The sequence below is a fragment of the Lepidochelys kempii genome, chromosome 1 (genome assembly GCF_965140265.1).
Source record: "Lepidochelys kempii isolate rLepKem1 chromosome 1, rLepKem1.hap2, whole genome shotgun sequence".
NCBI classification, from domain to species: Eukaryota; Metazoa; Chordata; order Testudines; family Cheloniidae; genus Lepidochelys; species Lepidochelys kempii.
In genome coordinates, this window is record NC_133256.1 from 227872907 (window position 1) to 227897952 (window position 25046).

Below are 25046 nucleotides of genomic sequence, written 5' to 3' on the forward strand. Positions count from 1 at the left end.
AACCAATATGGGGACGGGAAGCAATATGTAGCAATAAGCTACAATTTACACACGTGCTAGAGACAGTTCTAGAACTCAAAGTCGAGTCTTCAGTGCATTTCAGAACACTTAATAGACTGCTAGCTTGTTAGTCATGACTATACAAATAATTAATGAAAAAGAATAAAAGAAGTCTTAATGAGCCAGAAGTATGAGTTCTATAGTAGTTCTTAAATAGAACCGCACCTTAAAGCAACAGAATAGGCAGACTCCACTGGCAGTGTATACGGCAGTATCAGATAAGACATCACTCGCATTGGTAAGAGTTTAGAGAGCTGTGCATAAAACCCACTCTTCTCTTTACAAGCTTCTTGTAATGCTGGAAAATAAGGATTTTTTAAAACAGCCTTTAGAATACATTTTTGTTTTTAAATTTACTGTTCAAACAAGTTATTCTAGGTGTGGTGATGTCTTTTAGTATTCTATAAGGGTGATTAATATTGAAGCACAATTGACAAGCAACATTAACTAAATGAATACTTAGTTTGTGGCAAGTTAGGATGTAAATCTACCCCGCACTTGCATGCTGTGCAATAAGTGTCTATATAGACCTTGCTGACACACACTAAAAGTTTTCTAATGTGCTTTGATCAACTCCTGTTTTAGGGAACTTATAGTGCATGGCAACATATTTAGCGGGTGGCACACTAATGCGGAATGCATTTATACCCTAGCTTACTGTGAACTAACATGTTCATTTAGACAAGCCCTATGTCACAAAATATTAGTGCTAAAACAAGCTTTTTCTATTTAAAACGCATCACACTACAGAGGAAAGTTATAATAGTACTTAGCCCTTCTATTTGCTTTTAAGCTATAGACCTCAGACTACATTACAAAGATGGATAAATGTCAGCATCCCTATTTTACTGACCGATTAAAATCAAGCACATTTGGTGTGGGAACATGGACAAGTCACCTAACGTCCAGAATAGAGCTGGCAATAGCACCCAGGTTTTCCCAAATTCCAGTTTTGTGTTCTGTCTATCAAACAACTCTGCTTTCACAATTTTTCTGTTTCTTTATGTAATTTACTTGTTTTCCTAAATCACAAGTCACATATTTCAGGCTTTGAATTGCTGGTAATGGTCCATAGACACCTAGCTAACCTAAGGTAAATTTAGGGACATTAACCCAGAAATGAAAAGGAGTACTTGTGGCACCTTAGAGACTAACCAATTTATTTGAGCATAAGCTTTCGTGAGCTACAGCTCACTTCCTCAGATGCATACTGTGGAAAGTGTAGAAGATATTTTTATACACACAAAGCATGAAACAATACCTCCCCTCACCCCACTCTCCTGCTGGAGAACCCAGAAATGTTTAGTGTACATACCTGTTAAGTTTTGTTCTCTGAAACATCAGGGTTTTATTTAGTCATTAGAAAAGTCATTTAGGTCATTAGTTTTGATGATGACTTCAAGTTCTTACTTATCCAATTTTAGTTAATGAATTATAATTAAAGTATTAGTGATTAAAGATTTAATTTGTAAGGTATTTGAAATATTTCTCACATAGGATTGTTCAAATCATGTTACCGTGGTTATTATTAGAGCTGTCGATTAATCACAGTTAACTCGTGATTAACTCAAAATAATTAATCACAATTTTAAAAAAATAATTGTGATTAATTGCAGTTTTAATCGCACTGTTAAGCGACAGAATACCAACTGAAATTTATTAAATATTTTTGGATGTTTTTCTACATTTTCAAATATATTGATTTCAATTACAACACAAAATTCAAACTGTACAGTGCTCACTTTATATTATTTTTGATTACTAATATTTTCACTCTAAAATGATAAAAGAAATAGTATTTTTCAATTCACCTCATGCAAGTGGTGTAGTGCAATCTTTTTATTGTGAAAGGGCAAATGTAGACTTTTTTTTGTTACATAACTGCACTCTAAAACAAAACAATTTAAAATTTTAGAGCCTACAAGTCCACTCAGTCCTACTTCTTGTTCAGCCAATCACTCAGACAAACAAGTTTGTTTGCATTTACAGGAGATAATGCAGCCTGCTTATTATTTACAATGTCACCTGGAAATAGGGTGACCAGATAGCAAATGTGAAAAATCGGGACGGGGGTAGGCAGTAATAGGCACCTATATAAGAAAAAGCCATGAATATTGGGACTGTCCCTATAAAATCTGGACCTCTGGTCATCCTACCTGGAAAGTGAAAACAGGCGTGTTCGCATTGTACTTTTGTAGCTGGCACTGCAAGATATTTATCTGCCAGATATGCTAAACATTCGTATGCCTCTTCATGCCTCGGCCACCATTCCAGAGGACATACTTTCATGTTGATGACGCTCGTTAAAATACAAAAAGTGTTAATTAAATTTGTGACTGAACTCTTTGGGGGACAACTGTATGTCTTCTGCTCTGTTTTAACTGCATTCTGCCATATATTTCATGTTACAGCAGTCTTGGATGATGACCCAGCACATGTTGTTTGTTTTAAGAACACTTTCACTGCAGATTTGACAAAACGCAAAGAAGGTACCAATGTGAGATTTCTCAAGATAGCTACAGCACTTGATCCAAGGTTTAAGAATCTGAAGTGCCTTCCAAAATTTGAAAGGGATGAGATGTGGAGCATGCTTTCAGAAGCCTTAAAAGAGCAACACTCCAATGTTGCTACAGAACCTGAACCACCAAAAAAGAAAATCAACCTTCTGCTGGTGGCATCTGACTCATATGATGAAAATGAACATGTGTCAGTCCGCACTCCTTTGGATGGTTATTGAGCAGAACCTTTCATCAGCATGGATGCATGTCCTCTGGAATGGTTGTTGAAGTATGAAGGGAACATCTGAATCTTTAGAGCATTTGGTACGTAAATATCTTGTGACGCTGGCTACAACAGTGCCATGTGAACACCTGTTCTCACTTTCAGGTGACATTGTAAACAAGAAGTAGGCAACATTATCTCCTGCAAATGTAAACAAACTTATTTGTCTGAGCGACTGGCTGAACAAGAAGTAGGACTGATTGGACTTGTCGGCTCTGAAGTTTTACATTTTTAATTTTTTTGTACATAATTCTACATTTGTAAGTTCAACTTTCATGATAAAGAGATTGCACTACAGTACTTGCACTAAATGAATTGAAAAATACTACTTCTTTTGTTTTTTACAGTGCAAATATTTGTTATCAAATAAATATAAAGTGAGCACTGTACCACACTTTATATTCTGTGTTGTAATTGAAATCAATGTATTTGAAAATGTAGAAAACATCAAAAATATTTTTGATCAAAAACATCAAAAATATTTAAATAAATGGTATTCATTATTGTTTAATCGTGCGATTAATTTTTTTAATCATTTGACAGCCCTAGTTATTATAAATATATTCACAAAACTAATCCGTTTATGGCACTACACCTCAGTTATGCTCTATAAACTACAGTTAAGTGACTTATGAAACTAGCTTCCATCTTGCCAGTTTCTGAAACCAAATACAGCTTTATTTTTCTTATATGATCATACCTTATAATTGTATTTAAAGAACTGCTCTGGGTTACTTTAATCAATTAAAAACTATGGTAGATTTTACATTGTTATCTTATGCAAGATAGTTTTGTATTGTCTCTTATCAGAAGATATTGTCAAGATGAGAACTAGTTAAAGTCATTTATAAAAACATTACTGGCATTCAAATTTATTGGAAGATATTCCCAAGCCTATACCTTTACGAAGTCTAGGAGGTAGATGCTCAAAAATTCTTTCATCCAATGGCCATGTGTTTAGCTTTAGCTGGTTACTAAGCATTTTTGTCTTCAATATCTCCTCTGTGCCCTTCCTCTCTGGAATAGTTTTCTTGTTTGTAAAGTCAGTGTCCTCTATGAGTTCCTGAGGGTTTTTCTTTAAGGACAAGTCGACATAAACTGAATCATTAAGAATATCTGGGAAAATAAGAAAGTAAGAACTTACATTTATGACAGCTGTCATCCAAAAGATCCCAGAATCCTTTACAACAGGTGTTCTAAACCTTTTTCTTTCTGAGCCCCACACCCAACATGCTATAAAACTCCATGGCCCACCTGTGCCACAAAAAATGTTTTTTTGCATATCCAGTAGATTAAAAGCCAGGGCCAGTGTTAGGGAATAGCATGCAGGGCAATTGCCTGAGGCCCCGCGCCACGGGGAGCTCCGCGAAGCTAAGTTGGTTTCATCCCCATGCAGCAGGGTGCAGGCTTCAACTTCAGCCCGGGCAGTGGGGCTCAGGCTTTGGCTTTCTTCCCTGGGGCCAAGTGACTAACTCTCTGGTTTATTTTGGCGGCCACCCTGAAACCTGTTCATGGCCCCCCAGGGGGCCTCAGACCCCTGGTTGATAATCACTGCTTTACAGACAGGCAACACTTCATCTACCAGAGGTGAAATGCAGGACTTTAAAAGAAAATTGTAAGCATGGGCCTGATCTTGAAAATCCTTGCTCACATGAGACCCTTAGACACTTTGCAGGATCAGATATCATTTTAGGATAGGAAATGAACAAAAAATGAAAGCTGTCAACTGAATCTACACAGGGAATATATATAGTCAATCACTGATGTCATAACCTGGCAAAGGCATGCGACCATTTTAGGCGGGTAGCAATTCTGCAAAAAAGGGCCTTATTTTTGGAGTTTAATGTACCCATGCAACACACACCCACATCATAAATCATTTGCAAGTTTATTTTATATCCATTTAAATGGAGGCATGATGTGGAGCTGTCAAATATAAGCCTGCAGGTAAGGTGAAACAACAATACCCAAAATGAGAAAATGCCATTTTTTGCATTCCAGAAACACTGCAACATGACTATGACTATAGTTTTTATTGTTTCAGTTAAGTTCAAATCCTTAATGCAGTGTTCACTGGTCAAAGCTGCCAAACAATGTATTAAAAGGAATTTATTGGTTTTGCCTGGGCAAGTTCCCCCACACCCCCGGGAACGATGGAGCAGTTTAGCATGTGCAAAAATGGCAAATACAACATTGCGGGATATCCGAACCTGAAATGGTTTTACATCGCATATTCTTAACTGTCAAAGTATCACAAGTGATAACTCTTTTCTATATTTAAGTAAAATTTGCTAACCAGATCAGTCTCTCACTGAAAGTTATGCAGCAGTAGAAAATCAATTGTCTGACCACTGTTTGTACTGTATAGTGCAGCGGCGGGCAAACTTTTTGGCCTGAGAGCCACACTGGGTTTCTGAAATTATATGGAGGGTTGGTTAGGGGAGGCTCCGCCTCCCCAAACAGCCAGGCATGGCCCAGTCCGCGCCCCCATCCGACCCCCACTGCTTCTCGTCCCCGAAGGCCCCTCCGGGACCCCTGCCCCATCCAACCACCCCTTCTTGCTGACTGCCCCCGGGCTCCCCCGCCGTGCCATCCAACCCCCCTTCCTTCCTGACTGCCTCCCCCATCCAACCCATCCAACCACCCCTTACCCTGTCCCCTGACCGCCCCCGAAGCCCCCAACCCGACTGACTCCTGCCACCCCATCCAACCCCTTCTCTCATTCCTGACTCCCCCCCATCCACCCCCACGTTCCCTGTCCCCTGACTGCCCCCAGAACCCCTGCTCCTGACTGCCTCCTGCCACCCCATCCAACCCCTCCTCTCCTTCCTGACTGCCCCCCGGGACTCCTGCCCCCATTCAACCCCCCTGTTCCCCACCCCGACCCCTATCCACACCCCCAGCCCCTGACCACCCCCCCAAACTCTCTTGCCCTCTATCCAACCCCCCCTGTTCCCTGCCCCTTACTGCACTGCCTGGAGCACCGGTGGCTGGCGGCATGGCTGCACCAGGACAGGCAGCCATGCCGCCTGGCTGGAGCCAGCCACACACTGTGCAGCACAGAGCTCTGGGTCAGTCCGAGGCTCTGTAGCTGTGCAGTGAGCTTAGGCTGCAGGGGAGGGGGAACAGCAGGGCAGGGGCCAGGAGTTCAGGGGCCGGACAGAACGGTCCCGTGGGCCAGATGTGGCCCGCAGGCCATAGTTTGCCCATCGCTGGCATAGTTGCTAGATTATAAATGTATGTGAATTCCTAATGTAATGTTTCTCTATACAATGTAGCAGTAGTCTGCCTAGTAGAAGGTTTTAATATATAATTGCCTATGCATGCAATATTACCCTTCGAAATATTCTAGACATTAGCTTTTTAATTCTATGACACTTATGCACAGGTCAGTGTTTATGTTAGAGGTGACAATACAGTTTCATATTATGACTATTCAAAAGCTAGGAGAGAAAGAAGTGGGCTAACAAGAAGCAGTGAAGACAAAGTATGCAAACAAGTCCTTGCCTCTGCAATGAATAGGAATGAAGACCATGTTACAACTCTCACCAACCATGTCATCAACAATATGACAAACCCATCTGACCCTAAATCTCATCAACAGGTGATCATCAACATATTTACTGGATTGCATGTAATATCAGTTGTGAAAGTCTCTACCAAAAATAGCAGATCTTGGTGAAGAACAAATAGAGAGATTTGTAAGAGGTGCACTTGATTCTAATGGGACATGTAGCTTCCTCAGTCCAGTCAAGAAATCTGGCATCAAAACATTTGTTGAGATGGCCAAGAAGACCAAATTTAAGTCTGGCAAGGTAGGAACAATCACAGCAGCTATCAATACAGAAATTGTTTTCTACAGAGCCCTTTCTTTAGCAAGATGCAGAGATGATATTTCAATGGCAAAGGTTAGATCACCCAATAGGACCTGTGTCACCCAATAGGACCTGTGCCTCTGTCCCTCTCCCATGCTGATGGAACAATGAGAAAGACAGACAAAGCTGAACTAGGGCATCAGCTTGAAGCTCAAGCTGAAAGAATCCATCAGTTAAGAGCATGCAAAAAAGAAACCACAGTATACGTCAGGTCCACATCATACCTCATTTTAAGGGAGACATAATAAGCTTTCAAATGATGTGCATGTGTGTAGAGGGGGGTACATTAAGTCAACCAAATCAGTGGTGACTGCTGCACACCTGTTTCCGTCTATGCTTGCAAAATGTGCCATAAGTTTTTTAAATGACCCAGCACTTTGATTTTACATCTCATCTGAGAGTCAATGCCACTGCACTCTATTTTGGGACACAAGCTCCCAAAGGACCTAGTGCTACTTATTGTATCTACAACACTTTCAAGGTGTATCCAAGTACTGACTGAGCCCAACTGTTTATCCTGAGAAACTGTGCCCAACATAAGGTGGTACAGATGCATATTTTCCCATATCTTACTGCCAAAACGTCTAGCAAAGTTCTTTCTGAAAATAGTGCTAGCTATTGAGTGCAAAATTAAGTATCCAAAAATGTTCTTTGAGTTCTCAATTTCTAAAAGAGCAGCAAAAGTAAGCCACTGTTTATGCAGTATTTCTGTTTGCATACAAGAGCTGCAGAACTGAGTTAGGTGACAATATAATGCATATTGCACTTACAGGTACTGCTGGAAAACCAAAAGCAACAGTATATAATGTAGATATGTGAAAATTCTCGGCTGAAGTGAAACTAAATATATAGAGAAGTGTTTATTAAAAGGTATCCAATTTTGATAACATTCGGTAATTTCAACTATAGGCAGACTTTCAGGAGGAAGATAATGATTGAGGAATGATTTTTTTGGAGGATGTGGGGGATTTTGTTACTGTAATAATTCACAGGAAGGCTTCTGATTTCCATATATACTTACTGTTATTTTGATCAATTGTTAATGGTATCAGACCATTGTTAACCAACCTTTTGTTTGTTTGTTTCTTAAAGATCTAATTAACTTCAACACCAAGTTCACAAGCAGAAAATTCTTCATGGAATTTGAACTGTTACATACAGCAAAGCAGTTACAGTAAGGGAATGACTGTATTTGGCTAAGCCTATACTACACAGCTATATTGATGCAAATTGCCATAGTGCAATGCATCCATACAAGGCATCCTATGCCACATTTTTTCTATTTTTGCATGTGTGCGGAAGCGTTCTGGGAATACACTGGGAGGGCCAACTGCACAAATGCAGTTGCTGTACTATCTCTTGATATATATGTCAACAGTGCACCAACAGAGACTGACATGCCGGTAGACGATGTGGTGGTGATTTGCAACTGCTCAGAGCAAGTGTAAGCCAAGTGGTAGCATGACTGACTATGCACTGTTGGGACCTATTGTGTTTGTGGATGCACGGTATGTTACAGGGAAGCAACGGTGTCCAAACAGTGGTTGGCACATCTGTTTTTCTAGTGCAGAGAAGGCCTCACATAAGGAAGGGGACAATCACTTGCCACTACAGATGACAGTTATAAGAGCAACAATGTCAATTTAAAATATCAGACATAGTACAGAAATGATGTTGTCAAAACGCATCACAGACCAGAAGCAATTCATTCACCACTTATCTTGGAACTCTCCTACCAGAATCTAGATTTTCCATCTTTTTTATGAACACAAAATGTCATATTTTGAACATGTTGCTTGTATCAACATATGTTAACATTTAACCTCTACATTTAGAAATACATTAATTATACAACTTCAGAGGCTTCTTGACTATGTTAGGATACCAGTGCCACTGAAAATCTTAAATTTTCTAATCTCATTTTCAAGTATCTTATTTCTCTTCAACCATAACCCCCAGTATTTTATCTAGCACCCAAAAAACTTTTCCAGGTTACATTTCTAAGAGAGAGACAAATATTTAAGTCCCAACAAATAGATTTAAGAATGCTACAGTCAATAAGCTTTTTTATCCATGAACAGGACTATAGGCTCTATTTCTCTGACTTTGCAGACAGATCTGAAGTTCAGTGGGAAGTTACAAGACAATCAGGCTCTTGATTATGAAAGCCTCCCAATTTCACGTTCTCATATTCCTCAAAAGTACACCCATTCCTTTACTCCACTTCTACAATATTTGTGTCTTTGAATAGTCATTTAAATCTGTGCAAAGTGGGTATAACAGTCTATCACTCTTAACTGGTGTCATTTTACACCCCCCTCTCCTTTGCACAGGTATGAAAGACAGTAGAGAATCAGACTGTAGGAAATCAGACTTAAGGTAGGACCTCACACAACAGCATGAGGACAGCAATTTCACTAACTTAATAAAATTGCTCAAGTAAATTACTATTAAAAGATTATTGCCTACTGAATGGCTGAACTAAACTTCTTGTTAACTTTTCATGATGACCTTCACTTTGTCTCAAAGGAGCTTTGTTTTAACCTGCCAAAAAAAAATAATAATAAGTAGAGAGTCACATTAAGTATTGATAATGACAAACAAATTTAACATACCATTTTCTTTCAAAAATCTAAGTGCATCTGAATATCCTTGTTCACAGATTTCTCCTAGTACCTGCAAACACAGGGTACAGCAAGTCAGTCAGCCATCAGAAGAAAGATTCAAAGTGAAAACCACCAGTTTACAGAGCGAATGGCTGCTGTATTCACTTAAAACTAGTCATATAAGGAAGACAATTCCCATGACTTTAAGATTGTCAAACTATAATAAAAGTTTTGAAGCGATGAATTCACATGTGCTGTGACGATACCTAGATGAAGACATCTTTCAACTTGCAAACATATGCCATTGATCAAGATATTGCTAAACTTATAACAGTGCTTTTCCAGTTGTACCAGAGCATCAAACAAACATATTAAGCTTGTAAAAAACTTCTTTCCTTACTGTCTCCCTAAGTAGCTTTTTTGATCAGACACACAGATCACCCCTCTCAACTCCCTCCCCTTGCCACTTCTGAAAACTAAAGAGAGCCAACTCTGCAATTCTCCCAGGGAGGCTGAATTTCATGATTAATCCCAAACTTGGGTCTCCCAGATAACCGGTGTTACCAGCTGAACCACCAGGCCACCTAGTATTGCACATTTTCGAAGTCCTAGACAAACAAACAAAAAAAGAAACAGAATGTTTAAAGCCTATGTAAGCAGAAAAGTTTAAGAACAGAATATAGATAAACTGATCACCTACAAGAGTGTTTGTTCGCAACTAGCAAGAAAAAAATTGATTTTAAAGCATACAAAGTTATCAGGTATTTGATTATTAAAACACCATCTTTTTTGTCTAGTACCTCCCATCCCCAGACACCTTCAGCAGTCCCCATTCAGAAAGAGGACAAGTTCTGTGGTGGTCAATAACCACTTTTGAGCTGTTCTGGCTGCATCATGCATGCATCAACAGATTTTTGAAGACCTTTAGCTTTAATAGTACCAGTTTCAAAGCCTGTGCTGGTTGGTGGCTGGGTATGAACAGGTTATAACCTTGCACACTCTACTTTAGATTTGTACACTAATGCTTATACAGAGTAACTTGCAGTGTTAGAAATGTAAACACAGGAACCCAAGAGCAAAATATTTTATTTTCATCTTGAAAAGCAAAACTAACATAAAAAAATTAAGTATTCACGGAAGTGATGAAAGAAAAGAAGCAACACCAGAAGCCATCAGAAAAGCTTATTTGGCTAGATGTTAAACTAAGATCCTTATCACTAACTGCTTCCGCAACAATTTTGGCCTTTTGTTGCAAAACATTCAATTATGAACCATGTAAGAGGATATGTATTACCTTGGGTTCTGGTGGAAAGAGTGCTTGTGTTAGACGGTAAAGGTTCCCTAAGCTGAACTGAATGCTGGTATTAGTAACATTCATTTCATGGAAGTTTGCAGAGTTCCCCTTTGGGCAGATATCGCACTCCCCAGAGAAAGGAGAAATCGTGATGGTATTCTTAGATTCATACTGAGGTAAGTTGTCACTGATTCCACCATCAACATAACGCTGAAAAGAATAATAAAAAAAGGGAGCTTTTAATGCCAGACAAACTATTTCTACACAACCAAACTCCCTGTATTAGTTAAATAGCATCTAAGATTTTAAAATAGAACTTAAAATCAGTAGTTTGTCTCTGCATATGCACAGAGGCTAATTTTTTTGATTTTGTATAAAAATATGCTTCCTTATTGCAGTTTTAAAGCCAACATACTTCCTAATTCTCTGACAAACTAGAATACTGTTAATAAATATGCTTGAAGTATAGTAATAGAGAAGAAATTGCTTCATGCTTTGTGTCATAATTCTGCTCTGCACAGAGCAGGCAAGGTTGGAGCTTCCTCCGCTTCACCAGAACAGGACACAATCCCAGAATCACCCACAGTGCTCTCCCACAAAAGAAAAACACAAGATGAAATCAACTCTTTAAACAAAATTCTAAGTACTGGAAGCTAAAGTTGAGTTCCTTGGCAATAAAGTAACCGCTTTCCTAACTATAAAAGATGTTAGACTTTTGGAAAAAACTATTTCAGGCTATTATAAAAAAGCTCCACAAACAACTAGAAAGGAAAAAATTGCAAGTAAACCTTAACACTCTAGAAACCTTTAAAAAATTATACTATCTTAAGAGCTAGCCATTTTAAAAATGTGAGTTTAAGAAGTGGTTTCAGGTTCTACACCTGATCCCACCAAGTCCAACTGCCAATTTTGGTATTTTGACAAATATTTTGGTATTTTGTCTTGCACCTCTAACTTAGACATGTTCCACATATGTAATGTTTTCTAATCTTAGAGCTTAATATTACTGACAAAAGGATGAAACACAGTCAAGCTAACATTGCTGTAAAAACCTTAAACTTCATATTTCTTCAGGTACAATTTTAGAAAACATAACTAATGTTGTAGAATAGTTCTGCAATATTAAAAAATGTTCTCAGAATTTTTGTTTACGAGATACTGTTTATTGGTTTGGAATGTCAGGTGTACGTGATGCTGCTAAATTCTTCTGAGCCAGATTACAAAGACCACCCAGCTCCAAGGTTAAACTATTCAAGGCAAATGGCTACAAATTTCACCAACAAGCCTTCTCAAAAGACTCCTATGCACGAACTCTTAAAATAAATCGTTTTGGAATTTCTACAATATCCCATATTTGATAAGATGTTACCAGAAAAATCCAGCTTTTCAAGATGTGAAAAGTCTCTACACTTCTATCCAGAATTCTCATATCCGAAAGAGGTCTTGCTTGATTACCAATCACTGTCCCACAAGAGAGCACATTCATAAAGTTTCAAGCAGAGAGGAATTTCAGTATGGTGGTTAAAAGAAAAGGAGTACTTGTGGCACCTTAGAGACTAACCAATTTATTAGAGCATAAGCTTTCGTGAGCTACAGCTCACTTCCTCAGATGCATATCGTGGAAATTGCAGCAGGCTTTATATATACACAGAGAATATGAAACAATACCTCCTCCCACCCCACTGTCCTGCTGGTAATAGCTTATCTAAAGTGATCATCAGGTGGGCCATTTCCAGCACAAATCCAGGTTTTCTCACCCTCCACCCCCCCACACAAATTCACTCTCCTGCTGGTGATAGCCCATCCAAAGTGACAACTCTTTACACAATGTGCATGACAATCAAGTTGGGCTATTTCCTGCACAAATCCAGGTTTTCTCACATCCCCCCCACCCCCATACACACACAAACTCACTCTCCTGCTGGTAATAGCTCATCCAAACTGACCATTCTTCAAGTTTAAATCCAAGTTAAACCAGAACATCTGGGGGCGGGTAGGAAAAAACAAGAGGAAACAGGCTACCTTGCATAATGACTTAGCCACTCCCAGTCTCTATTTAAGCCTAAATTAATAGTATCCAATTTGCAAATGAATTCCAATTCAGCAGTTTCTCGCTGGAGTCTGGATTTGAAGTTTTTTTGTTTTAAGATAGTGACCTTCATGTCTGTGATTGCGTGACCAGAGAGATTGAAGTGTTCTCCGACTGGTTTATGAATGTTATAATTCTTGACATCTGATTTGTGTCCATTTATTCTTTTACGTAGAGACTGTCCAGTTTGACCAATGTATATGGCAGAGGGGCATTGCTGGCACATGATGGCATATATCACATTGGTGGATGTGCAGGTGAACGAGCCTCTGATAGTGTGGCTGATGTTATTAGGCCCTGTGATGGTGTCCCCTGAATAGATATGTGGGCACAATTGGCAACGGGCTTTGTTGCAAGGATAAGTTCCTGGGTTAGTGGTTCTGTTGTGTGGTATGTGGTTGTTGGTGAGTGCTTCAGGTTGCGGGGCTATTGTTTCATATTCTCTGTGTATATATAAAGCCTGCTGCAGTTTCCACGATATGCATCTGAGGAAGTGAGCTGTAGCTCACGAAAGCTTATGCTCTAATAAATTGGTTAGTCTCTAAGGTGCCACAAGTCCTCCTTTTCTTTTTGCGAATACAGACTAACACGGCTGTTACTCTGAAACCTGTCAGTATGGTGGTTGTGTGTTAAATGAGGCTTATAATAGCAACAGTCTTTCAGCCTCAAGCCCCTCACTGGGAAACACTTGGGGATGTGCATACATGTTTGCAGAATTGGGGCCTTAATTATAAAATCTCTGACTCCACAAATTAGCAAGCTAAATCTCCTCTTCCTGACCAGGGCTGGCTCTAGGATTTTTGCCGCCCCAAGCTCTGAGAGCGCAACTGCTCAAGCAAAACATTTGGAGTCCTCAAGAAAGTTTCCACCTTGACACAGACACATTCAATTTTTCACTTCCATCTCCCTGCAAACAAGAATGCAAGAGCCTGTTATAGAATCTTTATTGGGCAGAATAGGTCAAAAGGAGGCAGTCACCTTCTTATACAGGGAGGATATTCAGAGAATCAACACTTGTATGTTTTTGTAGTTTGAGCTAAGCCCTTTTAGATAACATTATTGTCCAACCAACGAGAACTGAACAGCCAGATTAGCCTGGATCCACCTAAACCTTGGATCCAGTCCAACGTCCTATTTCATAACACTCTGCTCCAGCTTAAAGAGGTAAGGATATAGAAAAGCTTTAGAAACATGCATAAGGCAGCTTTTGAGTCAACTTGAACACTGCTGCTCTTTGATGTTACTTAAATACGAAGGAGAGACTATGTTTTAATGGTTGTTATCTTTCAGCAAGTCCCAAGGAACAATGTTTGTAAGGCAACATATTTCAAGGCCATTCTTAAAAGTGAGAGATATCCCAATAAAGGCTATCAGAACAAAATGCTGCAATGAACCATTATTTGAAATGCCTTCAGTTTTCCTTCAAACACTTTACCCTCTTCCTTCTTCCCCATTTTTACTAAAAAAAAAATAGGCTGATGAAAGCAAAACAACTAAGCTGATGCAACATTATGGTTTACCACAAAAAAGATTAAGATAGTAAGATTAACTTTTTCCCCACAATGCACATGCATGTTTGACTTGTTTGTGTTAAATTATAATGTTGCAATAACTTGTTTGGCTTTAAACTTCCCTCTCTTTTACTAAAAAAGAGGGGAATGGAGGGGCAGCAGAGAATAAGTGTGGCATGTGTGTTGCAAGAAAACCTGAGCCATTCCAAGCAATGGCTCCTTGCAATGATTTGATGTAGACCAGGGGTTGGCAACCTTTCAGAAATGGTGTGCCAAGTCTTCATTTATTCACTCTAATTTAAGGTTTCGGTGCCAGTAATACATTTTAACGTTTTTAGAAGGTCTCTCTATAATATATAACTAAACTATTGTTGTATGTAAAGTAAATAAGGTTTTTTAAGTGTTTAAGAAGCTTCATTTAAAATTAAATTAAAATGCAGATCTTATCAGTTTAGTGTGATCCTTGCCCTTGCTTTTCCTTGCTAAGTTTTCCAATGTCTGGCACATATTTGGATAGTTTAAGCTGCACAGAGGCTTCTGAGTGATCAATTGTTAACTGGCCCTAAGAAGGACAGATTTCATATGTGAAAATACCTGCTCACACAGGTATGTGAATCCAAATGCTGAAAGCATTGCAAACGCAATTTTCTTCAAACAGTTAAATTTCACTGGCAGGGACATCCAGCAGGTCAGAATAGAGGCCCCATGATCTCTCTCGGTAGCTTTAAGTGCACTCTACGGATCTCCAAACTTTGATGCCCACAATTCTAAGCTTTTTAACTGAATGAGCTGCATTTCGAAATCTTCAACACACATCCACTGAAATACGGACAAATCCAAGTCTCTTTTGTTGAACTTTTCAAGTTGAATTAGAAAAGAAAGCATTGGGCCAAATCGCTGGAAATCTTGAAATCTGTCAGAAAATTCTGATTCCAGTTCTTGCACGTACATTCCAATCTCATCAACACTGACAGTGCAATGTGTCGATGGCTCTTTTATGTGTTGGAAGTAGCAGAAAGCCGAAGTTCAAATATCCCGAGAAAAAACAGCTAGTTTTACAACAAATGACTTCCAGGTTTCATAAAGATCCAGAACCATTTGCCCTGCACCCTGGAGACGGAGGTTGAGTTCATTTACGTGAGCAGTGATGTCAGTTAGAAACATGAGCTTACACAGCTATTTGTCATCGTCCAGTTTGGGGTAGTTTTGTCCATTTTCTGACAAAAAGGCCTTGATTGCATCAAAAGAGTTTACGAAGCGCACCAAAACCTTGCCACAACTTAGCCACCAAATGTTGCTGTGAAGTGAAATGAACGGACATCTAACTTCGCTTTCTTAGGAGCTGACATTTGTCAAATGTATCCTTCAACTTACAGGGGGGGGAAAAATCGTGACAGATGGCACACACAACGTCAAACGCAATGTGCTGTTCTACGTAACATGATAGTGATGTAAGCAGCAAATCAAGACTTAAAAATATTCCAGTACAGTGGCGCTGGAACAATTTTTAAGGTGGGGGTGCTGAGCTGCACCCTCTTTTGCCCTTGTCTGCACCCCTCACTGCCTCAGGCTGGGGCCAATGGGCCACAGCTGAGGGCAGCTTCAGAACCCCGGGCTGGTGGCTGGGACCCCAGTATGGCAGCAGAGTGCCCGGGACCGGTGGCTGGGACCCAGGGCTGGCAGCGGGCTGGGCGGGGCCAGCGGACGGGACCCCGGGTGGCAGGGGGCCGGCGGTAGGACCCAAGGCTGGCAGCAGAGCTGCCAGGACCGGTGGCTGGGACCCGGGCAGTGTGAGGGCCACTCAAAATCACCTTACGTGCTGCCTTTGGCACGCATGCCATAGGTTGCTGACCCCTGATGTAGACAGTCATTAATGGGAGATTTCAAAATTCTAAGGATGGCTTTGAAATATGTTGCTTTAAGAAAGAGGCCTTTTAACCATTACTCCTTGGGATGTGCTGAAAGAAGAGAACAATTAACACTTCACCTTTAAAACAATCTCCCCATACTTGAGTTAGTTTGAGTTTTCAATTTAAGTTATATCCTGTTTAAAAATGCAACTTTAAATGTGCATTAAATAGCTTATTTGCATTCATGTTACTGTGTATTAAGTGGCTCTGTTGTGAAACATACAGAAGTGCTATATGGTCTGTTACTAGGATACTTATTTCCTGACAAGTGTTTAAGAGACCAGCCCTGCACCTTTACTCACATGGATGGTCTCACTGTCTGTGTCTACACTAAACATTTTTCTTAAGCTTTCCTACAATTGCTAAGTGCTCATTTAAATAAACCAGCCTTTTAGTAAGTGTGTCACCTAACTCTGCTTAGATGAAAATTTAAGGGGAAAAAACTGCTGTAAACTAGGCCATTATCTTCCCTTTCGCATTTTCTTACATATGTAATGTTACTTTACTATATGCAAAAGTTAAAGCCAGATATAGCTTCAGTACCATGAACCTGAGTAAAGTACTCATTTTTAGTAAAGTAACCAAAAATATATTCATATATTATCTTTCAAAATTTCCTAGATGGTTATCAAACTAAATTTAGCACTTAGGAGGAAACAATGCAGACTTACCACACCTCTGAATGATGGTGGAATTAGGCCACAATAAATAGGAACAAACGAGCTACAAATTAAAGCCTATGGAGAAATGAGATTATATAGGTAAATTAAACAGCAATTTCTCTAGTATTGAAAACTATTGTATAATGACAATACACATGTGTCTCGGTTTAATGTTAAAGTTTATGATAATATTAAAGGGACATCGAAATCTATTTGAAATAAATAAAGTTGACAAACTCACTTTTTGAATTAGTTTAAATATATACAGCTGCCCCTTCCCACTCTCCAGAGTACCTACGCCAATTTGTAGTTTTGCAATCACTTTCCTTTTTTTTAAAAAAAGGTTTCTCTCCTATTGTTCTGTGAAAATTCCACAACACCAGAGGAAATGACTGATTACACAGAGGAAGTGCTGTCAAATGCATAAAGTAAACTAAAAAAAAACAACAACTGAAATTAGAGGGAGAAAAGTATTATTTTAACAGTAGGAGGTGAAATATTTCCAGACAGAAGTGTTTTGTTTTTTTTAAAGTGTCCCTCTAAATAGGTCTAGATAAAACCCTTGTACCCCAGTATTTATTAAAAGGTGTCTTTACAAACCAGAAGCCAAAAAAATTAACCACTCCATCTCCACAGAGATACTCTGAGTATAATAGGAATAGTATTAGATACAACCATTGCATACTTGCTCTTTCATTATGGATGAGATAAAGAGCTCAAAATAGCCAGCAGCAGTATTCTTAGTTAGTTCTCAGTCATTTTTGATCATGACATAATTGCCTTTCAGCTTTTATAAATAAAACAGTTTGCACCTTAATTGGATATGCAATTGTCAAGCAAATGTTCATTCTACAATATTAATCTTTCATAATACAACATATATGGCATCATTTTTGACGTTTAGTTTTCCCAATAAACATAGCCTCAAGAACACACATCATGACAAATCTGAGATGACCATACCATCATTGAGGGGGTTATGCCATGATATTTCAAGGATTAAGCAAAAAGAAATTCCAAGGATCAATCTACACTTGGACTTAAAACTTAGAAAGCTAAATTGTGGTAACTTTTAAAGTTGTCATAATGGTGATCAGGAACACATACCTGAACAATTTCTTCTTTAGAGTTAAAATTGGATACCAACACATTTTTGCCATCTGACACTCTGGTCAGTGAAATACACAGCTTGCCTGCTGACAACTGGTGAGTATTTTCTGGAAGGTTTTTGAACAGTCCATCTCTTATTATCTTAATCACATTAAAAGAAGGATGAAGTGGACCAAGACTTCGCTTTCTGGCTTCTTTGGCTAACCCCAGAACATCTGCACAAGCTTCAGCTGAAAAACAGAATACGTTTCCTTTGAGACTGGAGGCAATTTCTACAGTGGATAAAAGTATTATGATTATTTCCACAGTGACATGGTCTCAAGCTTCTAGATTTTCTCATGCTTGTTCAGATCACTAAAACAAAAACTCTGTATAAGGTACAGTGATATTACTATTTATGACTCATCTAGTTTAAGTCTAAACTTTCAAGTTCAAGTTGCTAAACTTGTAATTTTGAACACTGCCACTAGATTACTTAAGTATGTGGTTTATTGTAATACAAGATGAAAATTCTTTTTAAAATGTGATTTATATCAAGAGCATACATGCTTCATTATGAAGTCTATTGTAGAGTTTAGGCTCCAGAAGCCTGCCCTTTTACGTAGCAACATGGAAAACTCTATTATTGTTTTCCTAAAGTATACTACTATGGAAAAGACAATGAAAGCTTATAATGTACATGGCACACACATTTTACAGTGATTATTCAACAACATACATTAAGATACCAGAAAACCTAGGGATCACCTCAACCAGCTATACTTGTTGAAATACATCTTGCCTTGTCTAACACTATGGTTTTAGGGTGTTAGCAGACATTTATTTTATTCAACATATTCTCAGTGATGGAAGGTAATTCCAGAGTCTGGACTCCACCACTGACGAAATTCCTGCCACCAGAAGTTTATTAGCTCAGGCTCCCAAGATCCCAACTGTAACTAGAGCACATGGGATGGGAGGTCCTTTTGTAGCAACTTGCAAAGCCCTAAATCACATATGGTTTTATAAGTGAGTCAGTATCTTGAACAATACCCAGAAACAATTAACTAAGTCAAAACACAAGTGCAACATGCTCCCTGCAATTACCACCACAAAGCTGCATCACACACCAGTTCTGGAATATCACATTTAGTGAGTAGAGGGCTATGTTAACATCTGTGATTCAAGATAACCTCCTTAGATTTATGCAGAAATTACACTTCAAAAACCACAAACAGGTCATCTTGTAGAAGAACTTGGACATTGATATTGCATATCATACTATGAACTTCTGAATGTAATTTGAAATTGTCTGCTCTACAATCTTACGTTTTTATTGCTTACAACTAAGGCTAAGATTTTGTCATGGCTTTTTTTAGTAAAAGTCATGGACAGGTCACGAGCAATAAACAAAAATTCACGAAGCCCATGACCTGTCTCTGACTTTCACTAAAAATATCCCTGAGAAAATGGGGAGGCGAGTCTCCCCCTACCCCACCTGGGCACCTGCAGGGGTCCCCCCCAACCCCTGCCATGGCTGGGTAGCGGCGGGGGGCAGGGGGGAATGGACGCCTGGGACCTCCAGCCCCGGGGCAGAAAATGTCATGGAGGTTACGGAATCTGTGACTTCCGGGACATAATCGTAGCCTTACTTATAACCAAGGCTCTGTGTTTGTCAAAGAAGTCGCATGAAAGTCACGGATACAGTGACTTCCTGCAACCTCAGTGACTTCTGCAGCAGCTGGTACGGCTGACCTCAGGGCCGCCCAAGCAGCTGGCCCTGCTGGGGACAGCTGCTTGGGCGGCCTTGGGGACAGCCACACAGGCTGCTGATGGAGCAGCTCTGCAGCCAGCTGCTTGGATGACCCTGTAGCCAGCTGCACCAGCGGCTGCTCTGGCGGCCACGGGGCAGCAGCAGATGGGGCTGACCATGGGGACTGCCTGAGCAGCAGTCCCAGGGGCAGCGGGAGCAGCCACAGCTCAAAGGCTCCTGGCAGCGATCCTAGGGTGGCCAGAGCAGTGGCTGGCCCCCTCGTGCTCCTGCCGGCAGCGGCCAGAGCTACCGCTGGCCACCCAGGGCTTCCCCTGCCCTCCCCAGCCGCACCTGGAGTGGCAGCGGGACCGTGGGGCTCCCCCCCCACAACGCCCCCCCCCCTTATAGTACTCCCACAGTACAAGAGTCAATCAAGGGTATTTATGGTATAAGTCATGGACAGGTCACGGGCCGTGATTTTTTATTTTTTGCTTGTGACCTGTCCATGACTTTTACTAAAAATATCCACGATTAAGTCGGAGACTTAGTTTTAACCCATCTCCAGCAAAAGACAACCTGCTGACAATGGTGTTGTTTCCATACACAATCAGGGCACAAAGCAGTAGTACTCATCTTATGACATATCCAAGAGATTGGTACCTGAACTTTTTCTTACACCATCTTAGAACCATTCAGAGATGCATAAATTAAGACTTGTCTATATTTAGGGAATTTTAGGGGAAATTCCCACCAGTTTTGTTCAGCATCTATATAAGAGAAAAGCCAGTACACAGACCAGTTTGGGAACTACCTCTCTCTAGAATCTTCATGCCAATGTAGATCTGCTTGACAAATGTTTTACAGAAAGATTCAGTTACTTCCACTCCCTGAATTTTTGCTTTTGTTTATCTCCCCAACTGATAAATTTCACCTCCACAGAAGTTTCAGCCAGCGCACCCAATCATTTATACCACAGCTAAATAGGAATACATTTAGCTGCACCACGAAGATAAAACCATGGCAGGGAAGACTATATTCACAAACACTTAAACCATCCCAACAGTTTCAAAACTCGTCAGAAGTTACTCAGGATAGCAGCCCATTCAGATACACTCTTCTCTTATTTTGGTAAATATTTATTTAAATTCTTATACTGAGTCTTCTGTCTGTACTTTACAATTGGTTTAAGGAGCTTCCCAGTGCTTAACAGGCAGATTTGCTTGTCTTAACAAAAAAAACAAAAAAAAAAAGAATGACAAGTTCACAAATAACAAGTTATTATCCCTAAACTGACATGCTGCAAGGTTATCTGAAAATGTTTTTCAGAACTTATCTATTTAGAAGTGAGTTATGGAACAAAAGTATATAAGGATTGACCTGCTGAAATAAGTGTGTGCAGATCACCCTCAATTCCCAACAAGATTTACTCTTCTACCTAGGTTTCAGAGTAACAGCGGTGTTAGTCTGTATTCGCAAAAAGAAAAGGAGTCCATGTGGCACCTTAGAGACTAACCAATTTATTTGAGCATAAGCTTTCGTGAGCTACAGCGAAAGCTTATGCTCAAATAAATTGGTTAGTCTCTAAGGTGCCACAAGTACTCCTTTTCTTCTACCTAGATGACTCAGCTGATTTATGAAAGTAGCCACTTTTTGCTACACTTCTTGGACCTAATGTGCAGCAGTTTGAAATTTACTTACTCCTGGCTCAATGAAGCCAACCCTGATACTAACAAGTTGTTTTGGAAACACTCACTCCTACAGATTAAGTGTTCTTGATTAATCCAATTTCTACTCATGAGTTAAGCCTGTTTTATTCTTCTCTCTAGACATAAATCTTGGATATGCTTAGAACTACACGGATCAGTGGTCTTTTAAACTCAAGATTTTTAGCACAACTGCACTTGCTTCTATATTTGTTTCCAGGAACTGCTTAGAGAGGTAAATACTCTCTCAGGTACAAACTAACAAAGAAATTCTAAAATAGAGATTATTCAATTTTGATCACTACAGCATGTCAGCTACACTACAGTAGCAGTCTATGGTTCAGAGACACTCATTTTAAAACACTTTTTCAGAAGTTAGAGCTTCCATCTTTATGTATTTATTCTTAAAAAGGTAAAAATTATGAAGTTGTCTAAGGAAGAGGAAAAATCAAATGCTTTTTCATGCTTTAAGGAAGGATATGCTACTTTTTGTTGCATCTACATAGCTCAGTGGCTTAGTTTTCAAATATTGTATGCATACAAGTGTGCCCAAACAATTATTCTATCCAGTGTGGAAAGTATATTATGTGTCAAATGGTGTGCTACTTCAGAATTGTAGACTCCAGGCTTCTAAACAAATAAGCAGCCAAGAAATTTTCTAATGTATTGAACAAATTTCACAACCCGGCAAATAAAATAATTCTCAGTTTCATCCATTAAAGACATCAGGATTTCACACTATAATGTAATGAAATATTTGACTGAAGTTTCATATCACAAAGACAGCAAAACCACAGTCAATTTAAAGCACATTAATGGCATGCTACTCATCTTGAATAGGTGGGCACATATCTTATTGCATGTGTTCGGAAGTGCTACAGTTAACAGGGCTTCCTATGTGCACAGGGATCCAACCTAAGCAAACACTATTTTGCAAAAAGAAAAGGAATACTTTTGGCACCTTAGAGACTAACCAATTTACTTGAGCATAAGCTTTCGTGAGCTACAGCTCACTTCATCAGAGGTTTTGCAAGTGTGGCAGCTGACAGAATAAGGTTGAGGTCTGATTTTTTTAGAGGTCTTGAGCATTCAAACCTTCATTGTGAAGTTTGTGGTGTCCAGTACCACTGAAAATGAGGTCCTAAGTGACCTAGCCCACAACAGAAATGGCAGGGAACTCAAATCTCCAGACTTTTCAGCCTTGTACTCAAGGGCAGATGTACATTACCCCACACAAACACTTATGTTGAGTATTAAGTAAAGTGGTACTTAACATAATTGTTTAAAGTGACAAGCTATAAGATTCACACTATGGCCACGATGATCAGAAGCAATTAGTGATTTTAAGCAACTCAATTCGTGTGTACTCAATATTAGATATCTTAGTTTTCCTGAAGTCCGATTTACTGAGGTTGAGTCTTTTGCCCTCTTTGAAAATCTGGCCCATTTAAGATATCAATCTGGGATCCAAAATCATTACTCACTTTTGGAAATATTGTCCTAAGTGTAGAGAGACTCAAATTAATTACCAGTTTGACAGTAATATTATTCTTAGTATTAACTAAACATTGTATGCTGTTGTACAAAAAACAAACAACCCACAACACAAAAAAACAAATAGCTGTCAAAAAAGGTTCCACTTTCAGTGAGAGAAACAATGTCTGAAAATCAAATACTTCTTTGCAAACTGAAAGTTTCTAAACAGACATATAAACTTGGATTTCTGCTCTTACTGGAGTATTCTAAATTCAAACCATCATTCAATTTTTTGTTTAAATCCTCACACTTCTGAAATTATTTGCTAACATCTTTGGTCTGGGTTTCCTCTCTCACCTTGCCCCTGTAGAGCAGAAATTTGAGCAGGTCAATGATCTGCAGTAACCTTGTCTCTAGTGTCAAGTAATCAGTCATACCACAAGTCACCTGAGGCTCAACTCACCCTTCTTGTCCAATCACAGGGCTGAAAACCAACAGTTTACTAGGGCTGCTATTCATCAATATCAGATTGACATTTTCCCTTCTCCCTGGCTTAACTTCCATAAAGGAAGTTAAACTATCCAACAGAATGCAATTTAACCTAGAAATTTAAACCAATAAAAGTTTACTCAACTCATATATGAGAAGTACACAATACTTAAACATAATTAAGTAGTAAACATTGGGAAATCTATAAATAAATATTTTGCCATTTGCCATTCAGGGAGAAACTAGATAGGAAGGTTCCGAAATGGTGGGCATAAAAAGGACTACTGAGGTAAATCCCCACTTAGTGAAATGCATCTATGTGGTACTACTGATATACAATTGTGAAAGACTTATCTGGAGCACGTCACTGTACTAAATGTGTAAAATCAAGTATTGCCCATTAAGTGTACAATTTTTAAAGACTATTATCATCTCTGATGATATCCCATTATTACACCATTTCTCTTACAAGAACAAGGACAGACAATGCAAAATAAAATAAGCAGAATCACAGAGAAATATAATTTTCCTCCTGCTTCAAAAAAGTAATAGACACCTGAATATATGGGCTTATAAGAGAAGTGTCTCCTCAACTTAATGACTAATCATTATTAATTGTTCTACAAGAGACTAAAAACCTGTCACCTACTCATGATGACTAACATTTCTAGTCAAATGTAGAACATACTTTTCAAACAGAATAATCAAAAACATTTGTATACAAGAACTAATATTTTAGTAAATGATCATAGCATATACCATGTTAAAGCTAATGGATTCTGAAACTGGCACTCTATTTCACAGGATAAGCTGGAAATTTGACCGGGGGTTAAAAAAAATGCACAAGTTTCATTTGTATATAAACTACTCCAACAGCCTTTTCTAAAGTCAGTCCATTCTCCGAGACTGCTTTAAGCAGGATGGATTGATTTAAATCAAACAATTTAAATCACCAAGCAGGAAACCTTGATTATTCAAGTCAATTTTAATCTTGTTTTGCATTTGTACTTTTAGTTATTGTTCTAAAGACAGGATGATTCTCATTGGTTGCTAACCATTAAAATGCTGCTTTGCAACTAAATATAGCCTTTACACTAAATTTAGTGCTTCTTTTTGCTATCGAAGAGAATATATATTATTTATTTAAACAATTATATATCTTAGCTTACCTTTATTCAATTCTTAATTTTTACATATTTTATTATGTTGGAAAATGGCAACTGATGCCTTTCGTATTCACTAGATTTGTTTTTTAAACTTGTGGTTTGTGTGAAGCTATATTTGGATGGAAATTTGAAGTCCATTAAAAATAAACAAAACCAGCATTTACCTTTTTTTTAATTAGTTAAAACTATCTTAAATGCGCTGGACCCATAAACAGTATAAAAAGCTTATCAAAGCATGTTTTGAATATAAAACTAATTCACTTATTAATTGGATTGATTGTTTCTAGTTCCCTTCAAGATTTTTAGGAGTAACAAATCTCATCATCTCAGACCTAGCTTTTATTCAGACCTAGCTTTTATTTTATTCATAGAGGAAAACAAGCTTTCCTGCTTTTCAATTCCCATTTGGTTTCTCAACTTTGAATGAGCTAATCGTTGAACTGAAGTCATTAAATAAACTGAAATGAAGAAACTAATCTCTCTGCACCTGCAGAACAGGCTACTGATCTCCAAAAACTGATATAGTACTTCAACAAGCTCTGGTTCCATGAACTTAGACTGTGACTTCCATCATCAGTTCAG

At 38.8% G+C, this 25046-nt stretch overlaps 1 protein-coding gene across 4 annotated transcripts in view; it reads right to left on the reverse strand.

Moving 5' to 3' along the window:
- Positions 1 to 25046, reverse strand: part of LOC140900045 (patatin-like phospholipase domain-containing protein 2) — a 43834-nt gene that overhangs the window by 15095 nt on the left and 3693 nt on the right. For 3 of the 4 annotated variants that reach the window (XM_073316598.1, XM_073316576.1, XM_073316607.1), the window contains exons 2-7: positions 17896 to 18128; positions 16798 to 16863; positions 10617 to 10826; positions 9332 to 9392; positions 3742 to 3957; positions 226 to 358 (exon numbers count right to left, since the gene is read on the reverse strand). In XM_073316598.1, the coding sequence (XP_073172699.1) occupies positions 226 to 358; positions 3742 to 3957; positions 9332 to 9392; positions 10617 to 10826; positions 16798 to 16863; positions 17896 to 18128 (919 nt within the window). The remainder of the gene's footprint in view (positions 1 to 225; positions 359 to 3741; positions 3958 to 9331; positions 9393 to 10616; positions 10827 to 16797; positions 16864 to 17895; positions 18129 to 25046) is intronic. The other variant, XM_073316586.1, reaches the window with a different exon arrangement.